This window comes from Palaemon carinicauda, chromosome 12 (assembly GCF_036898095.1).
Source record: "Palaemon carinicauda isolate YSFRI2023 chromosome 12, ASM3689809v2, whole genome shotgun sequence".
Taxonomy (NCBI): Eukaryota; Metazoa; Arthropoda; class Malacostraca; order Decapoda; family Palaemonidae; genus Palaemon; species Palaemon carinicauda.
In genome coordinates, this window is record NC_090736.1 from 4,299,339 (window position 1) to 4,322,634 (window position 23,296).

At 44.9% G+C, this 23,296-nt stretch overlaps 1 protein-coding gene across 2 annotated transcripts in view; it reads right to left on the reverse strand.

Annotated features, from left to right (window-relative positions):
- Window positions 1–23,296, reverse strand: part of LOC137651174 (E3 ubiquitin-protein ligase PPP1R11-like) — a 66,001-nt gene that overhangs the window by 14,944 nt on the left and 27,761 nt on the right. For both annotated transcript variants that reach the window (XM_068384317.1, XM_068384316.1), the window contains exons 2-4: window positions 17,913–18,134; window positions 17,600–17,708; window positions 13,663–13,797 (exon numbers count right to left, since the gene is read on the reverse strand). In XM_068384317.1, the coding sequence (XP_068240418.1) occupies window positions 13,663–13,797; window positions 17,600–17,708; window positions 17,913–17,999 (331 nt within the window). In that variant the 5' untranslated portion in view covers window positions 18,000–18,134. The remainder of the gene's footprint in view (window positions 1–13,662; window positions 13,798–17,599; window positions 17,709–17,912; window positions 18,135–23,296) is intronic.

The following is a 23,296-nucleotide window of genomic DNA, read 5'->3' on the forward strand; positions in this document are numbered from 1 at the left end:
AAGGGAGAGACCTGCCGTGGTGGCAATGCTTGAAAAGCAGAGTCCACACGCACTGGTGCATTAGTAGCGGACCAGGACGCAACGTCATGTAACTGCTTAACAGTCTGTGAACTGTCAACAACAACAGGTGCGTGAGGACGCTCGGCGTCCACTCGAGACTGTTTTGACTGCCTAGTCTGAGCAGTCAAAACAACTCTAGACTGCGGTGGTTGACGCTCAGCGTCAAAACAAGTCAACTCCGATGGTTGGCGAATGTCCTGAACGTCAACAGGAGCATTAGTAAGTGGCCTAACGTCCAAATGCGGCTGAAAATCAACACGAGACCGCATCGAGTGAGGCTCTACATATCGTGACTGACGTGCTTAGCTACGCCAACGTCAACAGGACGCACAAAGGTTCGTTTGGGCGGCTGAGGGCCAGGATCTCGATGAGATAAACGGCTAGGCTCAACGTGAACCTTATCGGCAGAATAGTCCTCCATAAGAGAGGCAAGCTTATTCTGCATGTCTTGCCGTACAACCCATTTAAGATCAATGGGAATGGTTGCGGTAAGAGACGAGGGTAACGTCTGTGACTGCAAAACCTTGCCTACAAAAAGACTCTCGGAGCCTGTGTTTAATTGTGTTACGCTTTTGTTTAGGCGGCGAGCAGTCTTCCGATGACTGCATAGGGTCAGAGCTGTCCTAATAGTTAAAACCAGGACGCTGGACCTGTCCTGAAAGGACTGACTTTCGCTTAAAGGGCCTCGAAACCTTGTTCCACGGTTTCTTATGCGAAAAGCCTTCGGATGACGAGGAGAAAATCGTCTCGCTCGTCTTATGGTAGGGGCGGTGTTGATGAGACACGCCTGAAACCATAGAGGGAACGTCTGTTCGCTGATCAAGTCCTCTCGAACCCATAAGTCGTACGACATTACTTCTCCCCTGGGCTTGGGAGCTTGCAAGAGGTCTCGGACTAGGCGAACGACAGGCACGAACAGACGAACCCTCGGTCGCAACACTGATAACACTTTGCGCAATTATCACCTTATCACTACGATTTTCTGTTTTGCACTTATTTCACTGAAATCGAATTTTTTAACAATTCACATTAGGTATGAATAAAACTGATTTCTACCTGATAGCACCCAATTCTACCCTCATCAAAAGGTTATAATTGCGAAATCAGTCGTATAATGTAAGCACATTAATACAAGCAAAAAACAGTAAACATATTTTAAGATAAAAAGATCAGTGGCTGGGAAGGAGACTAAACACCAGTTCATTCAAAACTACGTTTTCAATCTCTCACCGTACAGTGCCTTGGGACGAGAATAAAAACTAAAAACGTTTTATCCTTTCTCCCCGTACAGAGACTAGGGACGAGAGTAAAAAACTGACTCGAGAAAAACGTTACTCGCTTGGGACGAGAATAAAGATCGGAACGTTCTCTCTCCTCTCTCTCTCCCCGTCTCTATCTCTCTCTCTCTCTCTCTCTCTCTTGATTTCGCACCGAAGAGAAGAGCCCACTTACCTTTCGTCAATAAACAGGTTATTTGACCAAAGGAAAAAACTGAAAGGTTTTTCAATTCAAAAGTTCCTTTAAAATAGTATTTAAAACATTTAAGCTTTGAAAGAAGAATGAACAAAACGTCAGAATCGATTTACTCTTTCTGCAAAGTGAAACCGTGATACTCTCTCTCTCTATCGTAACGATAGAGCGCAAACTGCGTAGCATAAAAAAACTAAACGTTAGTTCATCTTTGAAACAGTACGAAGACTATTCAAAGAAAATCTATTATTCTTTCAATCGTAAATAACTTTTACAGAGCAAATTATTTAAAACTTATTAAATGAATATTTTTTAGTAGATAAGGGCTCAACGTTGTTCAACTTCGGTTTCCAAGTTAGGGACGCCTACTCTCAGGAAAGGTCGCATATAAACAAATCATTAAAATTTATCTTGATGTTTATTATAAATGGAAAGCTAATCGAAGAGGCCTAATAAAGGCGGTTGAGATATAAAATATATAGAGGAAAATCTATAATTAATTTATAACGTGATAAGATAATTGCTAAAAGCCTAAAACACACTTCCGTACTAAGGGAAGGGTCGGCCATTTAAAAGTCAAAGAAAGTCAAAAAAAACAATCCAAAGTCATCAAAAATTAAATCTATCCAAAAACGAGTTCAAGATTTAAGTTGAAGATAAAACACCTGCACTGCGAAAGCTCAAACCAAAAGGAAGTACTTCACCAAATATGTTGAGAAAACTCCAGGTTATACAGCGAGTATTGATACGTCTTGTCGTTAAGGCCGACAGAGAAAAAATTGGGTCTGTTTACATGTATATGCGGTATCTGGCCGATAGTTGGCGCTGGTGGGCACACCCGCAACCTTCATAGCGATCGCTCGCGAGTTTTTGTGTGTTTTCTGTCGAGCCGCTGGAGCAGCAGCTATTATATATTCACCGGCTAAGTTAAATATTTAAAAATGTAATTTGAAGGACACAAATTTGTACTGTATAGTTAGGAAAAATACAAATAATTATTATTATTATTATTATTATTATTATTATTATTATTATTATTATTATTATTTTTTTACTTGCTAAGCTACAACCCTAATTGGAAAAGCAGGATGCTATAACCCCAGGGGCCCCAACAGGGAAAATAGCCCAGTGAGGAAAGGAAACAAAGGAAATAATATTTTAAGAACAGTAAATACATTAAAATAAATATTTCCCATATAAACTATAAAAAAACTTTAGTGTAAATGTACTGTCCGCCCTCTGTTATCGCGGGTTCCAACATCTCATACTTGAATAAAGTTCCAATGTCTCGCAGTTAGGACTGCTGCACACGGTCTGACCTTTTCCAATCCCACGCTTTTCTATGTAACAGACCTTCACCCCATTTCTCTCCTATATACGGTACTGTACATATACAGTATATGGAATTTACAAAATAAAATTAATATTATTAATACTTTCCTGGATAATTTAGCTAACCCTGAATCTCCAGAAACAGCCCCATTTTCAACTACATTGGCAATACTGCTATCTCCTATTCTGTCCTCCGTTGGCAACATTACCAGTTGAACAGGCTGTCCACTGACCTTGAAAATCAGTTGTGGCCTAAGAGATGTAGGGAAGGCTGGGTGGGACTAGCTAAGCTATCCCAATAAGTATTAAATAAGTATTATTAATATTAATTCTATTACATTATTAAACATTAACTTAGGATAATCTATCCAGCCCAATTACCACACTGAAGTGAAGGAGGGATCTGGAAAAATTCCCCCATTCAGACAGGGACAGAATACGAGGAACGAGAAAAGCACGAGAAACCAAACTACTAAATTCAAGAAATTTAACTTGTTTTGGCTGACAAACCAAGACAGGTAAACCAAGAAAGTATATGGTAGGACCTTCTGGTTTAAGGCATGACTTCAGGGGGGAATAGTCTAATCAAACCATGACAGCAACAACAGCAGAAGTGCTATCAAATAACCCCCAATCTCGAACACGACCCCGTGCCAAAAGCATGGGTACAGAGTGGCAGGCAACACTGTCACCACAAGAGAGCAACCAGATGAGTCCCACACTAGGAACGTGCCATGAGGGAGGGACACAAAACAGCTGGTGACAGAGACTAGAGCAGCACTTGTTCTCGCATGAGAGTTCAGGGCTGAGAGGAAAGATCAAGACGACAATCCTAGAATGAGTGCTTGAACCAAAATTCTGATATTCTGTCCAATGAACATTGGGGGAAGAGACAACGGAACCCAATGAAGCCAGCAAGAGAACCAGTGCAACAAACTGCCACCTAATCTTTTACATATGTCTAACGTCTAGAGTAGAGGGGCCGAAAGATGATGGTGACAATCCCAAAGGGTGAGTGCCAAGATCAGTCCAACTGGCCTAATGACAGGTAATCATTGAAGAGGGTTTTTGGGTGTCATAACACATTGAATGACAACTGCAGAACACCAGCGCTACTAAAGGCCACCTATTTCGGATGAATGTCTAACACCGAGAGGAGAGGTGCAGGGAGTGGCAGGTGACCCTCCTGTCCCCACAAGCAAGGCCAAATGGGTAAAACCCACCAGCACCACACCAGACACCCACCGGGTAGGGAGTGACCAAGCCTCCTCATGGCACAACAGGGGACAAGCACCCACGCTTGCCTCCCTCTTCCTAGCACATGTCCGATGCCCAGAGGAAGATGTAAGAAAAGCTAGGAACAGCAAAACCATTCTTGTAAGAGAAACAGAGACTAGTGCAACAAGCAGAAGCGAACAACGTGGGTGTGACAAAACGCCCAAAAAATTCCAACCAAAGAACTAGCGCTAGTGATTGCCACCCATTCCTCAAGCCTGAGAGGAAAGTAGCTTCAGTAGCTAGCGCCTCAGTCCCGAGGAGTGAGTGCCAAGATTGTCCATCTAATCTTTTGTCAGGCACACACCAGATAACAGTAGGCCCAATAGGGGAGCGTGAGGACAATCGACAGGACTTGTGAAGCACTTGCCTGGTCTTTTGTTCAGGGAACAATGAGGGTGTGACAACACACCCCAAAGAAACCAACTAAAGAACCATTGCTACTGACTGCCACAGGAAGCTCCTGACAATAGACAAAACTGACCACTTAGCTTGGAGAGACCACTCCAGAAACAACTAAAGAACCAGCTAGTCATCCAAAAACCTGAGCTTGCAGAATCCTGATTGGAGAAGAAAGGCCAACACTGGGGCAAACCTGAGAGGAACCCTGTGGTGCTGAGGGGACACCAAGCAAGAACCTTAGCTGAAAAGAACCCAGAAAGTCGAAACGAAATGAAGGCTGGCACTTTTCCCTAGGTAAAAGGTGAACCAGAGGGGTTAGAGAGGAGAAAACAGTGCCTTCACAAAGAACTTAAACTCACGGTCCGGGGGTGGTATCAATCTGCGGCCGTGCAAATGCTAGGCGAACACATTACCACTTTACTAGGCAGGAGTTGGGTCTTTGTGTGTTTCGTTAATCTGGGAAGGCAAATGTTTCAAATGAGCAAATCATAATCGTACTCCCACGTTTAGAGTGAAATACCCTGTACTACAAATCTGAAGTAATTTGTATTTACTCAATAAACAATCGAGCCTAGATCCTGAGTTATGTCATCCAAAAAACTCAGAAATCCTTTACATGTATACCCGAGATTTTCTAGGCGGAAATCTTATGAGGGAGAGATTCATTAGTAGGTAACATCTTATCTTTGGCTAACACTATTTCTTACTATGTACAGTAGAGAGACTCAGGATATGGAAAAAAAAAATTTTCTTTCATGATTTACTGAAAACGCTCCCTGTTGGAAGCTCTTCAATTTCCTACTGAGAGAGGGAGTGTGAGGTCAACCCAAAATCTGAGATAATTGTCAGTGAAAGAAAACTACTTTAGTTGATCTTGAACCATAATAGAAACAAATGTGAAGATCACACCCATGAGTGACTGAAAGTTGACGAGGACAACTCCGGAGGTCTACTCGATAGACCTCGTAGTCATAATTATGTGTGAGAATCGGAAAGCAAAAGCATAAATGCATGTGTTTAGCTCTTGCAAGCAGTAAGGTCTCTTGTTAAAGAGATACCCTTTCGCTCTAAGGTTTAAGAGTGATGTACGTGACACTGCGGTGGAATAATCAACCTACTACACCACTAACAGATAAAAAACACCAGTGGTCTGGTTAGGTCAGTCGCTCAATCAAAGGAGCATTCAGGTGTGTGTGTGCGGCCAAGCCAGCACATTTTGAACGCACGCTGAGTACTTTGCACGTTGATGATATTGTGCAGTGAGGCGAGAGTCCTGCGTTCACCTTTAGCGCACATGAGCACGTTGAGAGACAGTTTGCACAAAACATATCTCTCAGGTGAGAGTCGTGCAGTCACCATAAGTGCACACTGAATGCGCCGAGTGACAGCTTGTATTAAGCATAACTCTCAAGTGACTTGATTGCAGACCAAGTCTGGTGATTGGTAAGCAAAGCAATAGGCTTCCAAAACGCGAGGTTGAGAATGTTGAAACAACAACACTCGCTAGGACGCCTGTAGCTCGCATGAGTAAACGGTAGGAAAAAAAAGACTTCCTTCACGAAGGAGCCTGTTTCCTCGACATAGGGAAGTAGAACTCCGAGGCGGCAGAGGTGAGAATCCTGCGCTCACCTTTTGCTAACCTAAAGAGTTAATAGACATATGATAGCATTGATCAAGTCTCCAACTTGAGGACAATATTTCCAGGTTTCATAGCGACATACCAAGAACAAAGTCCAAGAGTATCGTTGAAAAAGCTAGAAAACATGAAAATTGGCCTTCTCCAGTAAGTGAAGATGTCTGTCTCCACTGAGGGCTGAAATGAAAGTGGTTTGTTAGTGAGCCAGCATGTGAGAGGGGTAGTGCTACCCCACTGCCAGCAGGTAACTACTGATCGGATTGTTTACACTTCATTATAAATCTTAATGGCCATGTACTCCAGCATTGCTGTAAAATGTTATTTTTATTAATAAAATAAATTTTTGAATATACTTACCCGGTGATTATATAAGCTGCAGCTCTGCTGCCCGACAGAAAAACTCTACGTTCAAAATACGCCAGCGATCGCTATGCAGGTAGGGGGTGTACATCAACAGCGCCATCTGTCGAGCAGGTACTCAGTACTCAATGTAAACACAGAACTCAATTTTCTCCTCGGTCCACTGGGTCTCTATTGGGGAGGAAGGGAGGGTCCTTTAATATATAATCACCGGGTAAGTATATTCAAAAATTTATTTTATTAATAAAAAATAACATTTTTCAATATTAAACTTAGCCGGTGATTATATAAGCTGATTCACACCCAGGGGGGTGGGTAGAGACCAGCATTACTTGTTTACATTATTATGAGCTAAGTATTTTGTATTTCATTTTAGCAGTTATTCAAAATAACAAACATAAAATAAATAAGTACCTGGTAAGGAAGTCGACTTGAACAATTACTCTGCCTTTTTAAGTACGTCTTCCTTACTGAGCCTCGCGATCCTCTTAGGATGCTGAGCGACTCCTAGGAGCTGAAGTATCAAGGGTTGCCACCCATACTAAAGGACCACATCAAAACCTCTAATCTAGGCGCTTCTCAAGAAAAGAATTTGACCACCCGCCAAATCAACCAGGATGCGAAAGGCTTCTTAGCCTTCCGGACAACCCAAAAAACAACAATAAAAAACATTTCAAGAGAAAGATTAAAAAAGGTTATGGAATTAGGGGAATGTAGTGGTTGAGCCCTCACCCACTACTGCACTCGCTGCTACGAATGGTCCCAGGGTGTAGCAGTTCTCGTAAAGAGACTGGACATCTTTAAGATAAAAAGACGCGAACACTGACTTGCTTCTCCAATAGGTTGCGTCCATTATACTCTGCAGAGATCTATTTTGTTTAAAGGCCACTGAAGTTGCGACAGCTCTAACTTCATGTGTCCTTACCTTCAGCAAAGCATGGTCTTCCTCATTCAGATGGGAATGAGCTTCTCGTATCAACAGTCTGATATAATAGGAAACTGCATTCTTTGACATAGGTAAAGAAGGTTTCTTAATAGCACACCATAAAGCTTCTGACTGTCCTCGTAAAGGTTTAGTTCGTCTCAAATAGAACTTAAGAGCTCTAACAGGGCATAAGACTCTTTCTAGTTCATTTCCAACCAAATTTGAAAGGCTTGGAATATCGAACGATTTCGGCCAAGGACGAGAAGGTAGCTCGTTTTTGGCTAGAAAACCAAGCTGTAAAGAACATGTAGCCGTTTCAGATGAAAATCCGATGTTCCTGCTGAAGGCGTGTATCTCACTGACTCTTTTAGCTGTTGCTAAGCAAACGAGGAAAAGAGTCTTTAAAGTGAGATCTTTAAAGGAGGCTGATTGTAGTGGCTCGAACCTTTCTGACATAAGGAATCTTAGTACCACGTCTAAATTCCAACCCGGTGTAGCCAAACGACGCTCCTTCGAGGTCTCAAAAGACTTAAGGAGGTCCTGTAGATCTTTGTTGTTAGAAAGATCTAAGCCTCTGTGACGGAAGACTGCTGCCAACATGCTTCTGTAACCTTTGATTGTGGGAGCTGAAAGAGATCTTTCCTTCCTCAGGTATAATAGGAAGTCAGCTATTTGGGTTACAGAGGTACTGGTTGAGGATACTGATACCGACTTGCACCAGCTTCGGAAGACTTCCCACTTCGACTGGTAGACTCTAAGAGTGGATGTCCTCCTTGCTCTAGCAATCGCCCTGGCTGCCTCCTTCGAAAAGCCTCTAGCTCTCGAGAGTCTTTCGATAGTCTGAAGGCAGTCAGACGAAGAGCGTGGAGGCTTGGGTGCACCTTCTTTACGTGTGGCTGACGTAGAAGGTCCACTCTTAGAGGAAGAGTTCTGGGAACGTCCACCAGCCATTGAAGTACCTCGGTGAACCATTCTCTCGCGGGCCAGAGGGGAGCAACTAACGTCAACCTTGTCCCTTCGTGAGAGGCGAACTTCTGCAGTACCTTGTTGACAATCTTGAACGGGGGGAATGCATAAAGGTCTAGATGGGACCAATCCAGTAGAAAGGCATCTATATGAACTGCTGCTGGGTCCGGGATAGGCGAGCAATAAATTGGGAGCCTCTTGGTCATCGAGGTTGCAAAGAGATCTATGGTAGGTTGGCCCCATGTGGCCCATAGTCTCTTGCACACATCCTTGTGTAGGGTCCATTCTTTTGGGATGATTTGACCCTTCCGACTGAGGCAGTCCGCCATGACATTCATGTTGCCTTGAATGAACCTCGTTACTAGAGAAAGGTTTAGATCTCTTGACCAGGTGAGGAGGTCCCTTGCGATCTCGTACAACGTCATAGAATGGGTCCCTCCTTGCTTGGAGATGTACGCCAAGGCCGTGGTGTTGTCTGAGTTCACCTCCACCACCTTGCCTAGAAGGAGGGACTTGAAGCTATTCAAGGCCAGATGAACTGCCAGTAGCTCCTTGCAGTTGATATGTAACGTTCTTTGATTCGAGTTCCAAGTTCCCGAGCATTCCCGACCGTCTAATGTCGCACCCCAGCCCGTGTCCGATGCGTCCGAGAAGAGAACGTGGTTGGGGGTCTGAACAGCCAGGGGCAGACCCTCTCTGAGGTTGATGTTGTCCTTCCACCAAGTCAGTGATGACTTCATCTTCTCGGAAATGGGGATCGAGACCGCTTCTAGCGTCTTGTCCTTTTTCCAGTGAACAGCTAGGTGAAATTGAAGGGGACGGAGGTGCAGTCTCCCTAACGCAATGAACTGTTCCAGGGATGAAAGCGTCCCTATCAGACTCATCCACTGTCTGACTGAACATCGGTCCTTCTTTAGCATGTTCTGGATGCATCCTTGGGCTTGACTTGTTCTGGGGGCCGACGGAAAAGCCCGAAAAGCTTGACTGTGAATCTCCATTCCTAAGTACACTATAGTTTGGGATGGGACCAGTTGGGACTTTTCCATATTGACCAGGAGACCCAATTCCTTGGTCAGATCTAGAGTCCACTTTAGATTCTCCAGACAGCGACGACTGGAAGAAGCTCTTAGAAGCCAGTCGTCCAAATAGAGGGAGGCTCTGATGTCCGCTAAATGCAGGAATTTGGCAATATTCCTCATCAGTTTCGTAAAGACAAGAGGAGCCGTGCTTAGGCCAAAGCACAGGGCTTGAAATTGGTAGACAACCTTTCTGTAAACGAACCTCAGAAAAGGTTGGGAATCTGGGTGGATGGGGACGTGAAAGTAAGCGTCCCTTAGGTCTAAAGAGACCATCCAGTCTTCCTTCCTGACCGCTGCTAGAACAGACTTTGTGGTCTCCATGGCGAACGTCTGCTTCGTGACAAAGACATTCAGAGCACTGACGTCTAGCACCGGCCTACACCCTCCTGTCTTCTTTACCACTAAGAAGAGACGGTTGTAGAAGCCCTTTTCTAGTAAGAGAGACACCTCTTGCTTCAAAGCTAGTCTCTTGTCCTCCTCTCTGTACCTGGGAGAGAGATCGATGGGAGACGTTGCTAGAGGGGGTTTGCGTACAAACGGGATCTTGTACCCTTCTCTGAGCAACTTCACAGATTGTGCATCTGCGCCCCTTTTCTCCCAGGACTGCCAGAAGTTCTTGAGTCTGGCTCCCACTGCTGTCTGAAGAAGGTGGCAGTCAGACTCTGCCCTTAAAGGACTTGGTACCTTTCTTCTTATTCCCACGTCTCCCTTCGGCACGAGCACCTCCTCTGCTGGAGGCTCTGCCACGAAAGGGCGGAATGAATCTGGACGCTGGAGTGTCCATCCTGGGTCTAGACACGGAAGGCAAAGGGGTGGCTTTGCGGGCAGAGGACGCAACCAGGTCATGCGTGTCTTTTTGAATCAAGGAGGCAGCAATCTCCTTTATCAACTCATCTGGGAAAAGGCACTTTGAGAGAGGAGCAAACATAAGTTCCGATCTCTGACACTGTGTTACTCCAGCTGACAAGAAGGAGCAAAGGTTTTCCCGTTTCTTGAGGACCCCGGAAACGAACGAAGCCGCAAGCTCACTGGAACCGTCCCGTATGGCCTTGTCCATGCAGGACATAATGAGCATGGAAGTTTCCTTGTCAGAAGGGGAGATCTTCCTGCTCAACGCTCCCAAACACCAATCCAAAAAGTTAAAAACCTCGAAGGCTCTGAACACTCCTTTCATCAGATGGTCTAAGTCTGAAGGAGTCCAACAAATCTTGGAGCGTCTCATGGCTAGCCTGCGGGGAGAGTCTACTAGACTTGAGAAGTCGCCCTGGGCAGAGGCAGGAACTCCCAAGCCGAGAACTTCTCCCGTGGCATACCAGACGCTCGATCTGGAAGAGAGTTTCGCAGGGGGAAACGTGAATGCTGTCTTCCCAAGGTGCTTTTTGGACTGCATCCATTCTCCCAACACTCGTAAAGCTCTCTTAGACGAGCGGGCGAGGACGAGCTTCGTAAAGGCAGGCGCGGATGACTGCGTGCCTAAAGCGAACTCAGATGGAGGAGAGCGTGGGGCCGCAGAAACAAACTGATCAGGATACATCTCCCTGAACAGTGCAAGAACTTTCCTAAAGTCCAAGGAGGGTTGCGTGGTCTTGGGTTCGTCGATGTCCGTATGCGGGTCGTCAATGTGTGCAGCGTCGTCATCATCAGAGAGTCCATCATCTGAATACTGAGGAGGAACCGGAAAAGGAGTAGGAATTGGCTGGTCAGCTGAGTCCGGCAGCACGGGTGCATGCGTGACTGAACCGGACGCAACGTCATGGAACTGTTGCCCAGTCTGTGAGCTGGCAACAACCATAGCAGCGCGGGGGCGCAAAGCGTCTACTCCAGACTGTCTAGTCTGCTGTGGGCGAGTAGTGGTAACCACACTGGGTTGCGGAGGTTGACGCACCGCGTCAAAACAAAACAACTTAGGTTGTTGTTGTAACTCGCGAACGTCAACGGAAGGTTCCGTGCGTCGCTGAACGTCAACATGCGGCTGGCAGGGTACACTGGAACGCATGGGTGGCGGGATTCTCACAGCTGGAGTGCGGGAGAAGGTAGCCTCAGCGTCCACTGGACGCACAACCGTGGGTGGTTGTAGGCTAGCGGTTGGTGCAGCGTCAACCTTCTCCGCACGAAAGTCCTGCATTAATGACGTTAACTGTGTCTGCATGATCTGCAGCAAAGACCACTTAGGGTCTACAGTAGCAGGTGCGGCAACAGACGGTGTTACTGCCTGATGCGGTACCGCTTTGCCTCTCTAAGGAGGTGTGCAGTCATCTGAAGACTGCAGCGAGTCCGAACTGACCCAGTGGCTACAACTGGGCCGTTGGACTTGCGCGGAAGGGACCGACTTGCGTTTAAGAGGCCGCGAGACCTTGGTGCATGGTTTCTTTCGAGAAACATCTTCCGCAGACGAGGAATAAATGGGCTCTCTCGTCTTCTTGTGGGTGGGGCGATCTTGGCAAGATACGTCCGAAACCACGGAGGGAACGTCTGTTCGCTGATTAAAGCCTCTCGAACCCTTTGGTCGTACGACATTGCTTCTCCCCTGGGCTTGGGAGCTTGCAAGAGGTCCCGGACTGGGAGGACGACAGGCACGAACAGACGAACCCTCAAGCGCAACATTATCTACAACACTTTCCACAACACTACCACTCACTTTGTCACTACCCACTGCACTCTTACACTTCAACTCCTTGACGTCTGCCATGAGTTGGTTACGGTCACTCGCCAATGACTCGACTCTCTCACCCAGAGCCTGGATGGCACGCATCATATCTGCCATCGAAGGTTGTTGAGTGCTAGAAGGGGGATCAGGAGCAACCACTACAGGGGAAGGAATAGGTTGTGGGGCATGAGGAGAGGAAAAATCAACGGAGCGAGATGAACTTCTCCTGACCCTATCTCTCTCTAGCCTACGTGTGTATTTCTGGAATTCGATGAAATCGAATTCCGAAAGCCCAACGCATTCCTCACATCGATCTTCCAATTGACAGGTCTTATCCCGACAATTGGAACAAATGGTGTGAGGATCGATAGAGGCCTTCGGAAGACGCCTTGAACAGTCCCTAGCATTACACTTCCTGAATTTAGGGACTTGAGAAGGGTCAGCCATCTTGAATTAGTCAAAGGGGAATTCAAAATCTATCCAAAGTCGTCAACAAATAATCCAAAATCAATAAAAGAATGCAAGGATGTATTGAAGATAACGTCTGCAAAGCGAAAGCTAATAACTAGAAATGTGTACTTCACCAAAATATGTGAAAACCAATCCAGTAAGCAACAGCGAATTTAGTAGGTCTTGCCGGTGGCACGACAGAGAGAAAATTGAGTTCTGTGTTTACATTGAGTACAGAGTACCTGCTCGACAGATGGCGCTGTTGATGTACACCCCCTACCTGCATAGCGATCGCTGGCGTATTTTGAACGTAGAGTTTTTCTGTCGGGCAGCAGAGCTGCAGCTTATATAATCACCGGCTAAGTTTAATATTGAAAATCTATCCTTCATAAGGGATGAGGGTTTGTATATGTACTGAAACAAAGGCAATTTGAATAACAAAACTAGCTGACTGATATCTCTCTCTCTCTCTCTCTCTCTCTCTCTCTCTCTCTCTCTCTCTCTCTCTCTCTCATAAGGAAGTTTCCCAAAGTCGTCAGTAATTCTTGAGAGGGCATAATGACTAACCACACCATACCTTCAAGTAGTTACTGTCATCTATATCACAGGCTTCCCCCCACGGTGAATATAGTATTGACCTGAGTGAACAACCCTAAGATCTTTTCTATCATTTCAATTAAACTTCAGGCTAGAATTGTACCCTACCAAACACAGCAAAATACCCCCAGGCTATTTGGAACTTTCCAACCCTTAACCCTCAGGGGTTATTCTTTTTCAAGCACCTTTTGCAGTATATTTTTTTTAATTGCTCTAACAGCCTTAATTTTCATCATAGAGAGGTCAGGTTGGTCTCATTCTCTTGGAAAATGCCTGAAGTTTCTCAAAGAATTATCAAAAATATGCAAAAAAAATTTAAATAGCAGTTTTTTGCAAGGACGTACCGGTACGTCCATGGGGGTAAAGGGATGAGTTTTGTGAAACGTACCAGTACGTCCTTTGGGGGTAAAAGGGTTAATGAGTTTTATCAAGAGATAAATAACAAAATATGTAAATAACTTACCAATATTGTCCTGTGGATCTTTTGATTGCTTGTGAATTTTCTTTTTTTCAGTATGCCCCGAACAATGTTCGCATTCATCATCGGTATCGGAGCTACTTTCATTGTATTCATGAGGTTTAACATAGACACAACAGCCTACAAAAAATAAAATAAAGCTCAAAATCATGAGGTTGATAAGTCATATTCATACAATTATCTCTGGAATTAATAGAATCTATAACAGAAAAAATACAATACATACAGAAGAAGGTTTTTTAAAACTTAGGTGGGAGGTTGGGCTGTGGCACCCTAGCAGTACCAGCTGAACTCGGCTGAGTCCCTGGTTAGGCTGGAGGAACGTAGAGAGTAGAGGTCCCCTTTTTTTTTTTATTGCTTGTTGATGTCGGCTACCCCCCAAAATTGGGGGAAGTGCCTTGGTATATAGATAGATTACTTACTAAGTAAAGTATCTCCTGTGCCGCTAAAGGTATAACTAAACAAAATCACTTTTCTTTGGTTATACCCTACAAGTTTTTCACTTGCTATGCTACCTTCAGCATAAAGTACAGTATAAACTTTATATGCAAAAAAAATCTAGAGGTAATTACAAGGTGAATTTTTCTTTATTTTCATAAATAAAAAATATAAATAATCCAGTATCTTGATGACAAAAAAATGACAAATTTGGGGAAAAAATGTAGCAATGCTTTAAAAAACAAAAATCAATTAAATGGTTTTAAGAAAGAAAAAAGAAATCATCATGTAGTCGGTATAGTTTCCCTCAAACCAACCTGGCAAAGGATGGGTATTGAGAAACCTTAACTGAACATTATATAACATAAAATCTTCAAGTCCTCTCACCTCCTTAATGTACAGTATGTATATCACAAATTTAAAAAGTAATTTGTATTTTTCCCCAACTTTACAAACCTGGGTGCTTTACTGTAATAGTGCAGCTGGAACTTGGCAGTCAAAACTTATAACTAAGTGTCGGCAATCTCCAGTAGTTACCACTGGGTGGCAGGGAAACCACGTCCCTCTTGCCAGTACACTGGATAGTCCCTCTAATTGCATCTGGGACTTTCTGGGAAGGCAAAGGTGGGAAGTTAAGTTATTTGTTCTTACATGAATACAAACTTTCGTCCATTAGGAGAACCATCTTTATGTGGGAGTGTCATGGGTAGATGCAATAATATTAGAGCTATGGGGGGGTGTGTGTGTTTGGTAATAGATCCTTAACCCAATGAAGGGATACGTTAACTGGATGTAGTAATAAATCTCCATAGCACTCCGGGAGGACGCGCCGGAGAGTAAAAGACAAAAAGAAGATACATCAGATTCATGTGAATGGAAGGCCGAAGCCGGAGTCAAGTTGCGGAAAGCCAACGAGGGGAGAATTCCCTGTCGAAGGGGCGCAAAAGGTAATAGGTAATAAGCGTTCCCAGATAGGGTGAAACTCACGGCGGAGTATGAATAATGTTCCGACCCAACTCCCATGCCGGAGCGAGGAGAGAGTGGAACTAAGGGGGGGGACATAAGGCCGCGCAAGGCAGGCTGATACCTAAAGCGACTCTAACACGACACGGATCGAACACCAACTATAAGACAAGAAAGATCATCGTAACCTTAAAACAATCACCGGTATAACGTAGTCATCCCTAAGTGAGACAGAGAGAACGGGCTCCCGAGTCTATAAGAAAGAAAACGGGAATCCCATTCTCTCGGACTCGTCGGTTACGACGGTCAATCTAACAAGCACGAATCCTCACAAATAAAGCACATCTGTCCGAAAATAACAATAAAAGACTAACAAAGAATAGCGACAGGGGAATACAGTCAAATGATAATAATAAAAGACCTACCGAATCGGCGGTACTAAACTGTAATGAAACCCCTGAACGCTATTTTTCGTTAACAGAAACGGACTTGTATACGACTAATAAGTACCACACATAAAGATAAAGGTTCAAACAGAGGCATGGAGCCTACAATCTTAAAATAAGATTAAAATAAAATTACTTAAGATTAATGAACCTAACAGATAACAGTACCAAAAGGGCAACGAAAAGCAAAAAGAAAACGCACTGAGCGTACACGGAAGGCACAAGGCTGAACGTATTAAAAAACACTTCCTATTACTTAACACTACTTACCCGGTACTAGAAAAAACTGTCAAAACAATCTGTGGTACTTAACATTGGTGCAGGAGTAAGGAGAGCTTCAGCCATAATGAAGAAATCCACAAAAAAAGGCAAAAAAGCGAGTCACAAAATAAAGAAATCGTCGTTAGTACAAGTCCAACAGAAGGATGAGTAGAGGGCGCTCGAGGCAGGCGTCGCTGAGTGGATCAGGTGAGTTCAGTTGGTGCCGTTAGGGCGGCTCCCCTTTTGAGGAAGGATTGATCTAAATGGAAGACGACCTGTGAATAGTGGTTATCACACGCCCTTTCTTTATACACGACGCCCTTAGGGTGCTCGCGCTGGGGTAGTAACCTCTGCATTCCATGCTTCAACTTTCTCTGGTATATTTGGAAGTATTTATATCAGAAAAGAGATAAGATGGACCCTTTTCACCAGGCGTCACAGGTCGACCCAGAAATATATTATTAAAACAGACAAACATACTGTATTTAATCCCAAAGTGTGAGCAGCAAGAGGAGAATCAACTAGTGTTTGGTCGAAGATGTCATCACCTCACAGTCATCAATATTTTGGAAACAAACTGAGCCTCGATGAAGTGTGTCTGCAGCAAGAAGGAAATTATCTAGTGTTTGGACCAAGAGGCCACTGCCTTAATCTGTGGAGTCAGCATTTTTGAGAAAACCAAGCCTCAAGGAAATCCCTGTTTATGGAAAGTGCCATCACGGATTGACATGTGCTACGCTTTTGTTATGGCATAACATGAGGCCCAAATTGCATGAGAAATTAGTTCTAGAAGCTTCTATGGAGTGACTGAAGTATGCATTTTTGAGGAAACCAATCAGGATGCAATTATAAAAAATAAACCCTCATAAGGAAAGGACGGTTGTCCACACGTAGCTTGCATTCAGGGTCACTGTTAAGGACAATAGGATCATTAGGGAATGAAGCATTATTCCCCTTCGAGAGATTAAGTGTCAAGGCTAACTTCTCTCTGGATTAAGTACCTTGGGACTGCAGGTAAGCCCAAAGGCATACCACAGTCATCAACTAGAATAAGATCTGAAACTATAGAAGTATCCTCTCGAGGGAGAGGCTAACCTATTTCGCTAAGGGAAACAGAAGTCTCCCCTTGAAACTTGTCCAAGTTTTAATTTGTCACCAGTCTTCCCCATCTTATCTCCCAGAAAGACAGAAGGGAAAGCATCAGAGGGCAGAGTAACAAGGGTTGAAGAAAGAAGTCTAGTCAATTTCTTCTACCTCAAAGATGAGCCCGAGGGAGAGGAGTCACTCTTAGCTTTTTTTCGCCTCCTGTCATACACCTGCCACTGGGAGGGGGACCACTTCCTACACTCCTCACAGAGAGACAGGTGACACATGTGCCCCTCGAACTAAGGGCAAGAATGTATGAGGATCTACCTCCCTGCTGCTCATAGTGTGGTATTTTCCAGACACTCCTGGGCAGGTCCGCCTTCAGCTCGGACAAGCATACACATACACACATACTGAAAAGAAAAAGAAAGGATATTAAAAAAGCCAAGATACGAAAGAGGCCAATATTGTGTGTTAGTTGTGTACCAGCAAGACTTGCGGTGTTTCCTCACCACTGGCCGGTAACTATTGGCTACTGCCTACACCTAGTCATAAGTTTTCACAGCCGAGTTCCAGGTGCACTTGAATCCTTCTCCTATTAATGTACGAAGGTTTGTATTCATGGAAGAATAATTAAAAATGACATTACTATTACAATAGGTTCCACAAGAAATAAAACATTACCATACCAAAAGAATACTGTATCTAAATATGTATTCTGCACTTACATTTTGATTTCTTTTTGCCCATATTTTCATTATCAATTGTGTCATTAGTCCAGCTAACTTTCTTCCTCCTTGGCTTATGGAGTCTCAGCCTTACTACTCCACTGGAAACCTGAAACAAAACCAAATGAAATTTAACTTCATTACAAATCCTAGTGAAAAGATTTCAGTCTTTACTCTCGGTAGGATCTTTTGTACAACAGTCCTTGTTAATTAATTTTAATAATTTAAATCAAATGAGAAGTAAATTAATACAGTAGTAGAAATACTTACTACTGTACTACTAAACATGTATATGTTCATTCCACTTGATTACCTGTTCCTCTGCACCGAGATGTGGGGTATCAGGCTCTACTAAAGTAGTGGAAGTTCCTGCAGACTGAGACGGCATTGACGTAGCCATTGTAGAAGTGTGTTTAGGAAGTCTCCTCCCGGTGAAAATCTGCTTCGTAACCTTAACCTTCTCACGGATGGTAGTTTAATTCTTTGTGTAGGGGATGGGATTAAGGCTTTCCTCTACTGAAAATTCTTTTAAAACCTGAAAGTAAAGAATTTATTTTGATATCACAAATCTAAGAATTTATTTTGATATCACAAATCTAAGACTTTATTTTGATATCACAAATCTAAGAATTTATTTTGATATCACAAATCTTTAAAGTATAGTGTATTTTTCCTAGCTATACAAAGCATCGTGATTAATGTAGGGAGTATGTTTTAAGCGCGAAAGCTGGATAACTGTTGAATCGTTTAACGGGCAGATAAGCAACATGTATGAGTGAGAGTGAGGATCTCTTAGTCTCCTTGACTGTCAAAAGTCTCTTCACTTATGACGTTTCAACTCAGGACTGAGTGGTAGAAGAGGAAAACTTAATGTACAGTCATCCCTCTTGTCTTCGTGATTTCAGTTTCTTGCGGTACGAAGATCCACATATTTAAGTTTTAATTTCTCATTGTTAGGACTGCTACACACAGCCCGATGTTTTCAAATCACCTGGACTTCTTTGCACCGGTTCCCTCCCACCGCAATGCAGTAATGAAAAGCAAATATACATGACAAGTTTATAGTTAACACAAGTAAACTATTCAGTGATAAACTTTTTGCATAGAAATTCTAATAATAAAAATGATTCAAAGATGTCCATACATACATGACAAATTTGTAGATAATTTGTATTTTTCCTAACTATAGTACACAAACCTTAACTATTTAATAGGGCTATTACTTTCAGCGTAGCTGAAATGACGAGAGATTAATTTTTAACGAGGGTTTACTACCCACACCGCTAATTAGAGGGGTAGGGGAGAGTAGCTTGCTACCCACCCCCTCTCACACACCTGTGCTTGAGCTCACTTTGCTTGGAGGTAGGACTTCAAGGGGGATAGGGCTGCCGGCCAAGTTCGGTTAAATAGCTAAGGTTTGTAGTTAGGAAAAATACAAATTATCTACGAATTTGTCATTTGTTCTGTAACTGGAATACAAACCACGCTATAAGGGGTGACTCACCCATTAGGAAGGGTGGACGTCCCAGCCAGTCTGGCTTTTGGCTTTGCCCGGGGACTCCTTATTTGAGTGTGTAAGCAATCAAGAAATAAGGAGTCCGTGCACCTCGCTAAAACCTTGCTACGCAAGGTCTGCGGCCTACGCAAGCTGTGTGTGAAGGTATGAAGAAGTGTGACTCGTCCTAGAAAGTTGTTCTGAAGTTCTTTAGATGGAAACTTGTAGACTAGGACTTTCCCAATACCACCTCATCAGGGTATGGGGACGTAACAGTATTAATATTAATACTAGGAACACAAGGGAGCATGGTTTACCTGTGGTGGTTTGAGGTTAGCTATGCAGAGAACCCCGGATGCTGCTTTCCCCAAGAGAGGGGATGATGAAGAAAAGAATAAGGGCCAGTCAAACCTTTTCATTCATGCAGACTAAAACCGGGTAACAATGCCTCAACCTTCTGCTACTTGTCCAATAAGGAGATTGAGGTTTTAAACCAGCTGTTGTGCAGCCACCACAGGACCGATAGAGAACGTATCGAGTCTCCTGTGGGTCACATCTTGCAGGTAGTGGGATGTGAACGTTGTTTGCCATTTCCACACCCCAGCTTGAAGAAACTGCGTCACTGAAAAATTTCTTTTGAAGGCCAGGGACATAGCTATGCCCCTGACATCATGTGCTCTGGGGCGACGTGACGGAGGAGGGTCTGGATTCAAGGCCAAGTCAATGACCCTGCGAATCCATGCTGAGATGGTGTTCTTGGTGACCCTCCTCTTAGTCTTTCTTGTGCTGACGAATAGTGCTGGCACAAGAGGACGGTCTGCGGCTGTTCTTTTGAGGTACAGCCTTAAACTCCTTAATGGGCATAGTAAGAGATGGTCTGGGTCATCTGTTACAGTACGGAGACTAGAAATCTGGAAGGAGTCAAATCGAGGATCCGCTACTCCTGGATTCTGAGTCTTAGCAATAAACTCAGGGACGAAGCTGAACGTTACCTCCCCTCATCTCCTTGAATGGGCGAGAGACCATGAAGTTCACCGACTCTCGTGGCCGAGGCCAAAGCTAGCAGGAACACAGTCTTCCAGGTTAGGTGGCAATCTGATGCCTGGCGTAATGGTTCATAGGGAGGTCTCTTAAGAGACCTGAGAACTCAAACCACGTTCCATGAGGGAGGTCTCACTTCCAAATGAAGGCAGGTAAGTTCATAACTCCGTATGAGTACAGAAAGTTCTAGCGATGAGGAAATGTCCATTCCTTTCAGCCTGAAGGCGAGGCTTAAGGCTGAGCGATAGCCTTTCACTGCCGAGACTGAAAGGCGCATTTCTTCATGCAAATACACAAGAAACTCTGCTATTGTTGGAATAGTGTCATCGAGTGGAGAGATACCCCTTCCACGACACCAACCACAGAAGACTTTCCACTTTGCCTGGTAGACTGCTGCTGAAGACTTTCGCAGGTGTCCAGACATCCTGATTGCAACTTGTTGCAAAAATACTCTCTCAGAGAGATGCTGGATAGTCTCCAGGCGTGAAGCCGTAGTGGAAGATGTTGACATGTGGTTGTTTGAGTAGATTGTGTCATGGAGGGAGTTCTCTTGGTGGCTCCATTAGGAGTTGCAGAAGGTCCAGGAACCATTCTGCGTGATGCCATAGCGGAGCTATGAGGGTCATTGAAAGATTGACCGATGTTCTGGTCTTGTTGAGCACCCTCCTCATCAGACAGAACGGGGGAAAAGCGTAAACGTCGATGTTGTCCCAACATTGTTGGAAAGCATCTTGCCAAAGACCCTTGGGGTCTGGGACTGGGGAGCAGTTCAGCGGGAGCCTGAAGTTCAGGGCCGTTGCGAAGACGCCCAGTCGGAGAACCCCGGAAAGTCAGGACTTTGTTGGCTACTAGATGATCCAAAAACCACTCGGTACTCACTATCTGAGATGCTCTGCTCAGGTTGTCGGCCAGCACATTCCTTTTGCCCGGAATGAAGCGTGCCGATAGTGGTATCGAGTGGATTTCGGCCCATCTCAGTATCTCTACTGCTAGATGGGATAGTTGCTGCGAAAAAGTACCTCCTTGTTTGTTGATATACAGTAGACCACTACTGTGGTGTTGTCGCTCGTCACCACCACAGAGTGACTTGCTAGGTACTGTTGGAACTGTTGAAGGGCTAGAAAGACAGCCTTCATCTCTAGGAGATTTATGTGGAGATACTTTTCTGACTCTGACCAGAGGCCTGAGGTCGTGTGGTGCAGCACGTGGGCCCCCCCCCCACCCTTTTTTTTTTGAAGCGTCTGAAAACAGCATTAAATCTGGGGGGAAGACAAGAAGATCCACTCCTTTCCGTACGGGGAGTCGTACACTTGATTCCACCGGGACTTGAGTCGCCACTGAAGGGATCTCATCCTGAGGCGACCATTGGGAACTAGACGGGCCAGCTATGAAAGGTGACCGAGGAGAGGTAACCACGATTGGGCTGGAAGTTCTTCTCATCTGAGAAAAGGTCTTGCGACCTTCCTCAGCCTTGCTATCCTGTCGTCTGATGGGAAGGCTTTGTGGAGAGTGGTGTCTATAATCATGCCTAAGTATACCAGTCTTTGAGTGGGAAGCAGTAAAGACTTCTCGAGATTTACCATGATCCCGAGATCTTGGCAAAGTCTCAGTGTTGAAGAAAGGTTGACACCGAGTCTGCTAGGATTAACCAGTCGTCCAGATAACGGAGGAGACGAATGCCAATCCTGTGTTCCCAACATGAACACTCTGGTGAAGACTTGTGGTGCTGTGGAAAGACCGAAGCACAGCACCTTAAACTGGTACATTCTGTTGTCTAGGCTGAATCTTAAGTACTTCCTTGAAGACGGATGGACTGGGATCTGGAAGTACACGTCCTTTAGGTCCAGTGTGCACATGAACTCTAGCGGTCTTACTGCTAGACTGACCATGTCCGCCGTCTCCATGCTGAACGGAGTTTGTTTGACAAACTTGTTCAGGGCTGAGAGGTCGATGACTGGTCTCCAGCCTCCAGACGCCTTCAATACAAGAAAGAGTCGACTGAAGAAGCCTGGGGATCCGTTGAGGACCTTCAACAGGGTCTGGACTTCTGCCCGAAGGGCTTGCCCCCTTGCTGATCCCATGGCAAGGGAGTTCAATGACACTGGATTCGTCGTCAGGGGAGGTAGAGATGTTATGAACGAGATGCGATATCCTAGACTGATCATGGAGATTGTCCAGGAATCGGTCCCGAGTTGCTTCCACCTGTTTAAGGAACTATGTAGGCATCCCCCCACTGGTGGAAATGCAGAGGGACTGCCTATCCTAGTGTTTGCGGCCTCGGCTGCTCCCTCTAGGATTCTTGCCTCCCCTGGAGGACTTTTTGCCTTTCCTTTCGTCGACAGGAAAGGGCTTAGACACCAAGGTCATCGCTGCTGTTGTCGTCGTAGTGGTCTTGACTGGACGAGACTGCTGTGGTGCTGGAGGCTTATAGGGCTTGGATGTTAAAGCCCTATGAAGGAAGAAGTCTTGATGAGACTTCCTCCACCTCTCAGCGGCATGATCCACATTCTTAGGCTCAAACAGGACGGATCCCTCTAGGGAGGAATGTCTGAGCATATTGATCTCGGCGCTAGGGACCTTCTGATGGAATCTCTAAGCTACTGCATCCCGACGTTTCAGGATGGTATTTCCCCCACAAGTTCGAGACTTGGTGGGCCAGAAACTCGATCGTGCGAGTACTTGAGAGAAGGAAGGTTTCCATAGCTTTCCTGGTACGTTCCTTGGAGAAGTCCTCAGAACGTATCAGGATAGCTAAAGTCCCCAACCAGATATCGAGCCACGAAGTGGCTTGCATAGCACACTTCGCAACTTTCTCCTGGTTAAGGATCTCGGCTGCCGAGAATGAGACCTGCCGGTTGGAGAGTCTCTCAAGAGCGACTCCCTGGTTAGCTCTTCGAGCGAGTGGTGAAGAGGAAGAGCTAAACAAGGCTCCTCTAGGATCTCAAGGTACCTCCTCTGCTGTACGCGAGGAGGTGGAAGGAGCTTGTTGGTGGCACCGGAACAGTTGGAGGAGGACATCTCAGAGAGCTGTTGTGAGATCTTGTCCCTGGTACTCTTAATCCCCTGAGACCAGGGCAGGGGCTGCACTGGTCTTAAGAGGGTTTTTGAGGACCAAAGATGCGTTCTAAGACCGTGTCTTTGCTCTCTCGAGGAGGGATCTC